At 37.4% G+C, this 11,959-nt stretch overlaps 1 protein-coding gene across 1 annotated transcript in view; it reads right to left on the bottom strand.

The window, feature by feature from the left end:
• Positions 1-329: 329 nt before the first annotated feature.
• The window catches only part of MCCC1 (methylcrotonoyl-CoA carboxylase 1 (alpha)), a 62,267-nt gene continuing 50,637 nt past the window's right edge, over positions 330-11,959 (bottom strand). The window contains exons 14-18 of the mRNA XM_008572234.1: positions 11,144-11,230; positions 7,197-7,246; positions 3,855-3,992; positions 2,411-2,518; positions 330-452 (exon numbers count right to left, since the gene is read on the bottom strand). Of these exons, the coding sequence (XP_008570456.1) occupies positions 330-452; positions 2,411-2,518; positions 3,855-3,992; positions 7,197-7,246; positions 11,144-11,230 (506 nt within the window). The remainder of the gene's footprint in view (positions 453-2,410; positions 2,519-3,854; positions 3,993-7,196; positions 7,247-11,143; positions 11,231-11,959) is intronic.

The raw sequence follows: 11,959 nt of genomic DNA, 5'->3' as shown, positions 1-11,959 counted from the left end.
CCACTGACCTACAATTTCCAACTATCTAAAAACTGAAAGAGCTAAAGTGAGGTTTCCACTTTCATACTGATGCTTGGCACCCTAAGTTCAGCCTTAGAAAATACCAAGAGTTAACATGCAGTGCGGTTATTGCCTGATTCCAAGTTAGTGACAATTTCCTTAATTTCAAAATCAGAAGTGACAGGTGCAATTTCACAAAATTAAAAATGAAAATGTCTTTATAAGAAGGATGATTTGGTTTTGTTTCCTATAATTAATGCTTAGTCAATCCATGGCTCTTAATATTTACAGTGGTGTTAACTTACTGAATAAGGCAAAGGAGCAATTAGTTACAGTAGCTTCCAAAGTGTACTTGGCAATGAATTTGTGACTTCACTTACCTCCATCTTCATGGCGATCATAACCATTAGAGAATCTCCAGCTTTTACTTTGTCTCCAGCTTTCACAAACACCTAGACATTCAGAGGGAGAGGTCAATACTTAAAAACACTTGGGTCCTTTGTGGTCCACAGAGTCGGTATGTAAACTTACAGGGCAGAAGTATGAGTCTACGTGGTTGTGCTGTCTGCTAAAGACAAATGTACTGGTGCAAATCAGAGACTTTCAGGTCAATCTGGAGGGGCCGGCACTGCTGTCAGTGGGCAGCACTGCTTAGTCCACTGTCCCACTCTCCAATCCATCTAGCTTTGCTTGAACCAAAGGAATACAATTTATCTACCTTGGTATCCTTTTGTTTTTTTCATGAACATACAAACAAGACACATCACCAACAGGGAAGGACAAATATACTTAAATATCTTCACCACAGACAGGGTAGAAGATGAGGTTCTTGACTGATTTTCTAGTTTTGGTGGTTGTCTAGGATAGTGTTTCAAGTCTTCAGGGCCCTGTGTAGCAAGTGTGTAGATGATCTTCACATGAGAGAATTAAACTTATTAGAAACTCCAGAAAAATATTTTTATTTTCCTTTTTATATGCATAAATGAACTCATATATCCCATATAGTCTCACTTCCTTTTGGTTAACATGATTACTAGGGAGTTTTCGGAAACATCACACAGTGGAGTTAGGTTCTAAAGTCAGTGTGCAGAGCCAAAATTGTGAAAAGTGGGAAACACCCTTGAAAGCCCCACTCCTGGGAAATCATCCTGTGGAAATCATCCACTCCTGGGTGATACTTTAGCAGAGTTCAATTAAATCAATGGCCTAGGTTTAGAGGCCAGTTAGGGGGAAAATATCCATCTTTAAACGTAAGACTAACGCCCTGTGCAGGGATGCCCACACTATGACAGGCTTGCAGGAACTGAAATGAACAAGCTAAAGGCAGATCCATGTCTCCTAGCTCATACTCATTTTGGGAGCAAATATTTCCAGAGGTGAATGGTGGGTGAAATCACCCACACTATTTAAGTAGTTATTTTCTTCTCCTTCTCCTTCTTCTTTTTTTGGTACCAATAATATACAGTTGAGTTTTTATGACTTAAATGCATTTGAGGAGACTTTACTGTATTCAAGTAGCATATAAAAGGAGCTTGCTGATTTATCCCCATTTGAAGTTATATAAGTATGTGCTGTGGTCTGAATGTCTGTGCTTCCCCAAAATTTATATGTTGAAATCTAAACTCTCAAGGTAAAGGTATTTGGTTGTGGACCTTTGGGAGGTGATTAGGTCATGAGAGCTCCACCCTCATAAATGGGATTAGTGCCCTTAAAAAAAAAGAGGTCCAAGAGAAGTTCCTGGCCCCTTCCACCAAGTGAGGACACAGCAAGAAGATGGCTGTTTATGAAACCAGGAGGTGGATTCTCATCAGACACCAAATCTGGTAGTGTCTTGATCCTGGATTTCCCAGTCTCCAGAACTTTAAGAAATAAATTTATGTTGTTTAGAAGCCACCCACACTATGGTGTTCTGTTATAGCACCCTAAACGGACCAAGACAGCAGAGTTCTCAACTCAATATATACTGTATTGAACACCAAATTACTTTGTTCTTCACCAATACCAGCCTTTCAAATTTTATTTTAATGTAGGTATGATTATGCACATTAGAGAAAATGTCATTATCTCATAACAAAAGTGCTTGCCATTAAGTTTAACAAAATTTAGCCTTTTTGGTTAATGCGTGGTGAATGCTCTATTTTAATCATTAAAAAAATGGAATATTTGTACTTTGATGTAAATTCCCACCTTCAAAAGCAGCAGTTTTTAAAATCATGAATTAGGTTAATGAGTATTTTCATTGAAGACTGTGATACAGACCTTGAATCTATAATAAATCCTTTTGTTTTCTTGAAATAGATGCTTTCTAACAAGGAAGACTTAGAGATGGAAAAGAATATACATGACAAAGTTCAACAAAGACATTTATTAGGCCTTATTGGACATAATTCTACAGATGTTACATGGTTACCTTTTCAATGGTTCCAGTCATAGGAGCTATGGCACCTCCGGGAGTTCCTTCTGAGCTCACTGAAGACAAGTATTTGGGGACTGGAATGTCAATCTCAATACTTCCTTCCTATAAATAGAAAACAAACTGAAAATGGAATCAAGACCCTATTGCTGCATTTTTACTAATATACCCGAGGTAATGATTACTTTCTAGCTATTTGTTAAGTATTAGTCATCATTATGTCTATTCTAGTTATTATGACCTTATAATATTAGTCTAACCTAGCTTTATGACCCTGAGCAAGTTACTGAACCCCTCTCTGTCTTGGTTTCCCATTACAAAGGACTAACAGTATACGGACCACACAGGGGATTAAAATCTTTAAAGCATATAACTTTAGGTAACAGATAGCCACTGTCCACAAGCCATTATTAGTAGCATCCCCACTATCAAGTGCTTAGTCTATGCCAGGAACTGTTCTTAACATTTATATATACTATGCCATTAATCGTCACAACACCTCTGAGGTAGATACAGTTATTATTCTTGTTTATAGATGGGGAAACGGAAGCCCAGAGAGTTTAACGGCCCAAGGTCACACAGCTGCTAAGTGGCAGGGCCAGGATTTGAACCAAAGCAGCTTCATATTCCAGAACTCATGCTCTTCACTACTCTATATCACACTGCCTCTACCATCATATTGTTACAGCATAACTAACTATGGAAAGGAATGCCTGGTACAGTGGGATCGACTCCATATACAGTAGTTTAATTACTAGAATACGAAAGACATCTTATCAGAAAGCACTGTGATCTATAAGCTGGTTCACAAATGTAAGAAGACTCCAAAGAGGCCATAGTATATTTCATAATCCATTCTCCTTCTACCCAGGCAGAACATTAAGGACTCAATGGGCAGCAGACACCTAACCCAAACCATCCAAAGCCTGCCTCGACTATCCCTTGACTGCCAAGAGACCACCACGAATCCCATCTGCCTTCCTCCTGTCCACTTTCCCCACAAGGAATATCTGGCCAACAGACTTCTTTCCCAGTAGTCACCTCTTCAAAATCACCAGGACTCCAAGTGTCAGGAGGATGGTGGTTGGGGAAAAGTGTTGAGGCATCAAAGCCCCAAGAGAACACCTCCCCCTGACAGAACACCACCCACTGAGTCAGACACTCTCTGACACGGAGAGTGTAAGGGCTTGTTTCAGAATTCAAGGAAGAAAACGGGTACATGTCTATCAGTGAGAGTCTGTGTGAACAAAAGGGGTGAATGGAGAACTAGAAAAGGCAGGAATGTGGCAAAGAAACACAGAGTAGAAAGGGAAACTGAAGGAAAAAAGGTCACAGCAGTGGTCAAATGAAGTGGGATCTTTCTAATCTCTTCCAGTGAAATGCCTCTGGTTAAGCAATCTTCTCCCAAACCCTGAGTTATATTATAAAGAAAAGACATTACCATGGAAAATAGGTAAATAGTGTTTTCCAGGATAATTAGCTTAGCTTTACTAGCAACTCCATTAACAGAACACTTCAGGTAAGTACAATCTCCCTCACTACAAAGATCACCAAGAACTTGGAAAATTTTATCTTCAATCTGAAAAAAAGAGAAAAATAAGATCTTTAAAATAAATGAACAACCCTACAGAATCAACAAAATCAGAATCAATTCTTCACTATTAGTAGTTTCAGAAGGTAACATATGAAATATTTTTTTTAAAAAAGCCATGTAGGAACTTTTCCCTTAAAATTCCTAACCAAGATACTTTAGATAGAAACATCAATAAGATAATTAAAAGAAAAAAAATTAGTTGTATAATATATGGATAGCACCATAATGCTATAATAAATGTTTATTTAAGAACTGAAAGGATAGCAATAAAAATGTAAAATAAAACTACAAATCAAATTAAGCAAAATTATTAAAATTCATTCGAGTATATTACAAGTTAGTACTAATTTATGTATACCCAAAGTCAAATTTAGTTTTCATATGCCAAAATCAGCAATGAAAAAAGCCAGAACCACATAATTAGATGGTTATCTCTTTTATTTCATCAACATGTAGATCCCATTCATGGGTTTCAGTTATGATTTAAGAAGATAAATTAGCTAGATATTGACCACAATTTTCTCACTCTAAGGGACCATGTGCCAAAGAACAGATTTCACGCTATGTTTCAAGGAAGCTGATAAAAGGACATGGAACCTTTCTGTTTTAAAGAACATTTTCTCACATACACACTCACTTATGAGAAAATCAATTTAAATCTCCTCTATATATTTTTCATTTCAATTTCTATGATGTTAGTGATATTAGTGTAGAAGTCCTGTGGCTATTCTTTTCAAATGTATTGTGTAGGCTAAGGTGAAATAGGTCACACTGCAATATTTATACATTGGTTCTCATCTATCCTAAGTTAAATATGACATTTTACTCTGCTTTGTAACCTACTGAAACAGCCATTGAATGTTTGTGAAATTCTTAGGACATAAAGGTTAGATTATAAACAGTTTTGTTTAAAGATTCAAAAAAGGGGCTGGCTGGTGAGCTCAGTTAGTTAAAGCATAGTTGTAACACCAAGGTCAGAGGTTTGGATCCCCATACCAGCCAGCCAACAACAACAAAAAAGATTCAACAAAGCACATTCTAAGCTTGTGAATGTAGATCCATGAGCAAATTAGAACAAATCAGCAATTTACTCTACCAGTTACCAAGGGACAAGAAAGGGTCCTCAAACCAGAGGCACCAATGTGAATTACAACTCTGATATACTAAAGTAGGTAGACCTCCCATGGTTTTTCTGAATCTCAGAGGAAGAAAACCAACGTGTCTCAAAATGTCGGGAGATCTAATGCATATCATTGATAAACTCATTATGCAGGATTTGAAATCTCTTAGCCCACATTAAAAGTGATTTATTCTATTCCCTGAATTTGTACCTCACTACTAGAATTTGGGTGAATAATGCACTTTAAATTGAGGGCTATCACTAACTTTACACTAGAGGTTCTCAAAGTTTGATCTATGGACCCCTTGGGGTCTCCAACACCTTTTTAGGGGTATTGTCAAACTTACATAAGATGAAGATATTATGGGCCTTTTTTACCCTCATTCTCTCAGAAGTACACAGTAGAATTTTCTGGAGACTACTGGACATATGATAAGGTTATTGCTCTAATGGCTAATGGAATGTGCACTTGTATAACCTTAGGTTTTAAATTTTTCTCAGTTTATCCTATAACTGAACAACAACAAAACAACTGGATTAAAAAATAGGCAAAGAACTTGAATAGACATTTCTCCAAAAGATATACAGAGGGCCAATAAGCAAATGAAAAGATGGTCAACATCATTAGTCATTATGGAAATGCAAATCAAAGAAACAATGAGATACAACACTACTTCACACCCATTAGAATGGCTATTAAAAAAACAAAAGTAGAGGATGCAGAGAAATTGGAAACCTTGTGCACCATTGGTAAGAAACCAAAATGGTGCATCTGCTTTGAAAGACAGTATGGCTGGTCAGCTAGCTTAGCTGGTTACAGTGCAGCCTCATAACACCAAGGTCACGAGATCAGATCCCAGTACTGGCCAGCCACAACCCTCCCCCCCCCCAAATGGGAAAACAGTATGGTGGTTTCCCAAAATTTAAAAATAGAATTTCTATACTATGTTCTAACAATTTCACTTCTGAAAATACTAGTATACCCCAAAGAATTGAAAACAGGGTCTCAAAGAGATGCTTGTACACCTATGTGCAAAGCAGCATTATTCACAATAGTCAAAAGTTGGAAACAACGCAAGTTTCCATTGACAGATGACTGGATAAAGAAAACGTGATATATACATACAATAGAGTATTATTCAGTCTTAAAAAGGAAGGAAATTCTGACACATGCTACAATATGGAAGAATCTTGAAGACATTATGCTAAATGAAATAAGCCAGTCACAAAAGGTCAACTACTAAATTATTCCACTTATTATCAGGTACCTACAGTAGTCAAATTCATAGAGACAGAAAGTAGAATGGTGTTTCTTAGAGGTAATGGGGGTGTAGAGAATGGGGTACTATTGTCTAAAGAATTTCATTTTCAAAAGATGAGAAAAGTTCCAGAGATGGATGGTGGTGATAGCTGCACAACAATGTGAATGTACTTAATGCCACTGAGCTGTACACTTAAACACGGTTAAAATGATAAAGTTTATGTTTTGTGTACTTTACCACAGTTAAAATATAGTAAAAAAATAGGGATGGCTAATTAGTTCAGTTGGTTAGGGTGAGGTGCTGCTAACACCAAGGTCCAGGGTTCAATCCCGGTACCAGCCAGCTGCCAAAAAATAAAAATAAAGAATAAAATTTTCTAAGTTAAGTTTTCTAAATGGTAAATATCAATAGATGTAACTAACACAAACAAAAGCACTTGGGGGAAGGGGAATTCTCAATAATTTTTAAGAGTGCATAGTGCTCCTGAGACCAAAAATTTGGGAACTGCTGCTTTTGATATAAATACATGCACATATTTTAGGGGCTTTTTAGGTGTCCAATTCAAGAGCATTACTTTTTACCAAGTTTTTATTCTTAAGATAACACAGACAAACTGAGTAAAACAATCAGTACTATATAGGGGGTAATTTCGCCAAACTGGTCTGAAATAAAAGCACATGACATCTCCTAACTACACTCATAATAGTCAAAGGCTTAAGAGAAACTGGAGAGTGAAAAAAGACCTTATTTGGTGTGACAGAGATCAGATTTAGCTCTGGGCTGTGGAACAAAACCAATAAGGCTTACCTGCATGATATATGACCCATCATGGTTATATGTTACAGCTATCGCTACATCTTTATGGAAAAGAGGGAAAAATTGAAGAAAAATGAGAAAGCATTCATTTATTCAACAACTGAGATGTCAAAAATCTTACTTTCAACCTAAAGATAACCAGCTGTTCAAAGTAATATCGACATCTTTTAACTCCCTGGAAATAAAGGCTTTTTAGAAAAGTATCTGTCAGGCAGATTTCAATAAAGGTGAAATTCAAACTTTTCTTTTTTAAAATGAGTTTTAGATAGTTTAAGGTTGTAGGATATTTTACATACTTTTCCTTCAACAAAAAAGGCTGCAGTGTTATAGTAAAAAATGCAATGAACGAGTAAAGAGAAGTTCTGGTTTAAGACCCAAATCTGCCATCTGATCACCTCTGTGATCTTACTAAGTCACTAAATTGCTGAGCCTTGATTTTCTGGGTATGAGAATATCACCATGGTTAAATAAAGTGCTTTGTAAACTGCAACAGACTATACAAATATAAGAAATTATTCATGTTATTACATAAACACAGAATTGGCTGAAGACTATCCTAGGTGATGGAACGCAATGGTTTTGTGGAGTAGAGTATATAGGTCAAAGTCATCTCATTGACTCCGGACACTTCAACCATCATTTTGATGTGCCACATCCAATCTGTTTTCAGCCCTGAACTTCCTTCTCCAGAACTCTGATTAGTCTTTCCCAGCTGGATGCTCCACTGGCACCTTAAAATAAACATGGTGCGTCCAACAAATCATCTTCCCCTTCCTCTTTGCTTCCCCTCCTGACCTCTGAGCTCCATGACTGGCCCAGTTATTCTCCTGGTCATCCAGGTCTAAAACCTGTTTTCCTCACCCCATCCTCCTTTGCTTTCCACATCCAATAGTTACCACAAAGCTGCCAAACTCCTCGCTCTGAAGACTTATCCTATGCATCTCTTCTTTTCCATTCCCATTGCTCTACCCTCACTCAGGGCCAACTGTCTCAGGCCTGGTGACTCCAAGGAGATCCTCCGAGGTCTTCCTGCTTTCTGTGTCAACCCTTCAGCTGATACTTCCTAGCACATTCCATGACATTCAAAATAGTCGGCCAGGGATTGAGGACTCCAATCTTGGTCTTATTTCCTACCATTCCTCTACTCAGATAGCCCTATGCTCAAACCAAATGGGAAAATTGACCAATTACTATTCCCCATACATGCCTCTGGCTTTCCTACCACTGTGCCTCTTTGCTCATGTTCCTCCTGTACTATGTTGCTGGTCCCAGCCATCCACTGAAATCCCACTCCTGTTCACATCATGCTTACTGTCCTTGGCAAGAGGCTGCCTTAGCAGAATGAATTCTCTCTCTCTCTGAACATTTAGACTTCTGCATATAAACCACCATTATGATTCTCCCCTCATCCTGTTTATGACAGAGTGATTTTCTTCTTTATCAGTTATTTTTAAAAATTACAAAAATAAAAATGTTCACAAATGTCAAATACTAAAGTACATAAACTCCAGGGCCTGCACTATTAACCACTATGCCATCCATTTTCCCAACACACACATTTCCAAGTGGTAAATTCCTTGAGAGAAAAAAACAGTGACAAAGACATTTTTTTTTTTCTTCTCTAAATCATTCAGCATACCTGTTTTTTCAAAAACTTTGTACTGAATGTATGAATGAATGAAACTTCTCCACCCTGTATCTTGTCAACGTGCTTTAACCCTCCTTAGGAGAAAATGCCTCCAAATACATCAGACTAGTTTTCCTTCAATTTACAAAATATGAAAAGTATTTAACTGACATGAATGCCAGTAGAATCATAGGAAAGACAATGCCAGAAAAACTCTAAATTCTTTTCTATTATTATACAGTAACTGAACTTGTTTCTCCCTCCCCTAAATACCTCTTGTCTCCCAGAAGAGAATCTTAACTATCCTCTTCTATATTTAATAATGTATGGAAGTTTAGCTTGGTGCACTATCAGGTAAGCATATGTACCCTAGAGGGTGGGCTCAAATCCTAGCTCCACCAATTACTTTTGATGTGGCTTTTGGAAAATTACTAATCTCTCTAAACTTCGGCCTTGGTTCAGAGAGATAAGTAATTTATAAAGTTGACATGCCCTGGACATTTAAAATACTTGGTTATTCTCACTGAGATCACTAAAAGTTGGTTCTACTTTAGATTCATGAATGCTTCTGGGCTCTTAGGTTTCCTATTTGGTGCACTCTTTTATTCAACCATGGTCACTGCTGATTAGCATTTTTTTAGACACACCATAACATTTCTGAAAGCTGTGACATACAGACCCGGATTATTTTAATAGAATATCGCCAAAAGGTTCAGTAAACAGCAATCGTGTTGGCTTTTCAATTATTCATTTATTTATCTTTTAATTAAAACTTTTTTTAATTCCAAAAAATGCAGCACAGTTCAAAACACTGCTCAGTGCTTTAGTGAAGATCCATGCCAAATAACACAGTTGGCTAATCTGAATTACAATCACACATGTAATTCTGTTTAGGTTGGACAGGCCACTAAAACTTTACTGCTTTTGGTACTTGTACGCTTCATATAGGAGTCTAGAGTAAGATACTCCCAGATTTTGGAGGCTGTTTTTTAAGATAAAATGAGCAAACACATCAGCATAAAATGGATGGGTTAGTCATTTGCAGAATATAAGATTTTTAAGATAAAATGAGCAAACACATCAGCATAAAATGGATGGGTTAGTCATTTGCAGAATGCTACTGATGTTTGCAAACTTTCTTTATGATGGCTTGGAGATATACCCAAAGCACTTAAGGTAATAACCATCTAGGCTCAGGATTAAAAAAATAACTACACGGCTGTAATCCAATTGACATCTATGAACAAAGAATGCCTACACAGTGTCAAGGTAAAGAAGATCCTACTCTGTCCAGGGAAGAGGGTACTGTGTTCAGATGGCAAGAGGATTCTGCTCTATCTAGCAGATACATTTTTATAATGGAGCTGTCACAGTTCAATGATACCTCACATTCAACATTATCCAGCATTCTTAGCTCTGACTCTGTGCCCTCTGGCTTCTCATGCAAACTGTCCTGCAGCAGAAGGGATATAGTCACCAACTATTCCAGGATTCTGGTCTCTCTGGTACATTGCTGCAGCCATAAACTTATAAACTGCCTTCTGGCTTAGGTATCAGTCTCTTCTGACTTCAGTTAAAATAAATCTGTCCCAAACCTGAGCCTACTCAAATTAGCTTGCAGTCAAAAATCAATTTTCCATTGGAAAAGTGGTGGAAATAGCATGGGAGTCAATGTCAAAAAGAGTTAGTGTCAATCCTGGCTCTGCCACCTACTAGGCTTGAGTAAGTTACTTCATTTCTGTGCCTCAATTTCATCATCCATAGGTGAGTATAATAGTGACTCCTCATTAAGTTGTTGTAAAGATAAAAATTTACGTGTGATAAGGCTCTTAAGAAATTATAGCTCTTTACTGACCCTCTTGCACCTGAAACACCCAAAACACTTCCTGAGCAATGAGTAATTCGCCCTCCCTGACAGTGTTTGATATTGTTTTTCTTATTTAAAAGTAATAGACTCTCACTGCAGAAAAACTTCAAAGAAAAGCAAAGTGCAAAGAAACATGGAAAAAGAGACTACCTCAAATGCCATCACCCAACCTTGCTAACATTTTGGCAAATTTCATTTCAGTTTTTTTGCTATGTATGAGTATGTTTTATGACATATTTTTAGAAGAAAAAGTGTAAAGAAGAAAAATAAATACCATTAACTCTACCAATCAATTCTATAATTTTGGGCATATTTCCTTCCAATGTTTAAACTAGGCATTAAAAAATATATAATTGACTGGTCATGACTAGGCTGAATTCTCTTTTTCAGGTTAATGTGATATATTTCTATGACTCATTTATCTTTTAATGAAAGATTACTTACTGTTTTTACCATCTTTAAGAGTTATATTTCTGGTGTAAAACATATTCAGTCTTCTTCCATTGCTAGATGAAAATGGAGAGAATTGATCTAGAAAAAATTTAAAATTGAACAATACATTTATGAATACAAGCCTACTAAAATTATAGCCTCCAAAAAAAAACCAACATAAAACACGACCCTAAATTGGCAGCTCAAACGTATTTTCTTTGTTCTTATTGTTTTAAATTTTAGTTAGATATTTTCATTTACATTTCAGGAAACTTCATATGAAAAACCCAGCTTTTCTTGAAAAATCAGAATATTTGCCACCTAAACTCTCATCCTCCAATGGCATAGAGTGCACAATGGTCGCCCGCTTTGGATAGGGCAAATGCATGGCAGTTCACCAACATCTCTACCACTCAGTTTTCTTTCACCTGATCTCTTTTACTTTTCTATTACTGGTCTCGCCCCTGTAGGCATTTTTTTTTCCTTTTTGTCTTTTTTACTAACTGGTAACGGGATCGCTACCCTCAGTGTTGCGCCCGTACTGGGGACTGGCAACGGGATCGCAACCCTCGGTGTTGCGCCCACACCTCGCTCAGCCAGTGAGCGGGAACCGGTCTCCACATGGGATCCGAACCCTCGGCGGGAGCGCCGCCACGCTCCCAAGCGACGCACTCTCCAGTGCGCCACCGGGCCGGCCCCCCCCGTAGGCATTTGAGCTTACATTCTTAAGACAATATCCAGGAGCTACAGCATAGCTGAAGCAATTTATTCTGAAGTTCATATCTGTACCAGTTATATATACACTTTAAAAAGGAAGGTGAAAGTAAG

This window comes from Galeopterus variegatus, unplaced genomic scaffold (genome assembly GCF_000696425.1).
Source record: "Galeopterus variegatus unplaced genomic scaffold, G_variegatus-3.0.2 Scaffold766, whole genome shotgun sequence".
Lineage (NCBI taxonomy): Eukaryota > Metazoa > Chordata > Mammalia > Dermoptera > Cynocephalidae > Galeopterus > Galeopterus variegatus.
This window is presented reverse-complemented; position numbering and strand designations above follow the sequence as displayed.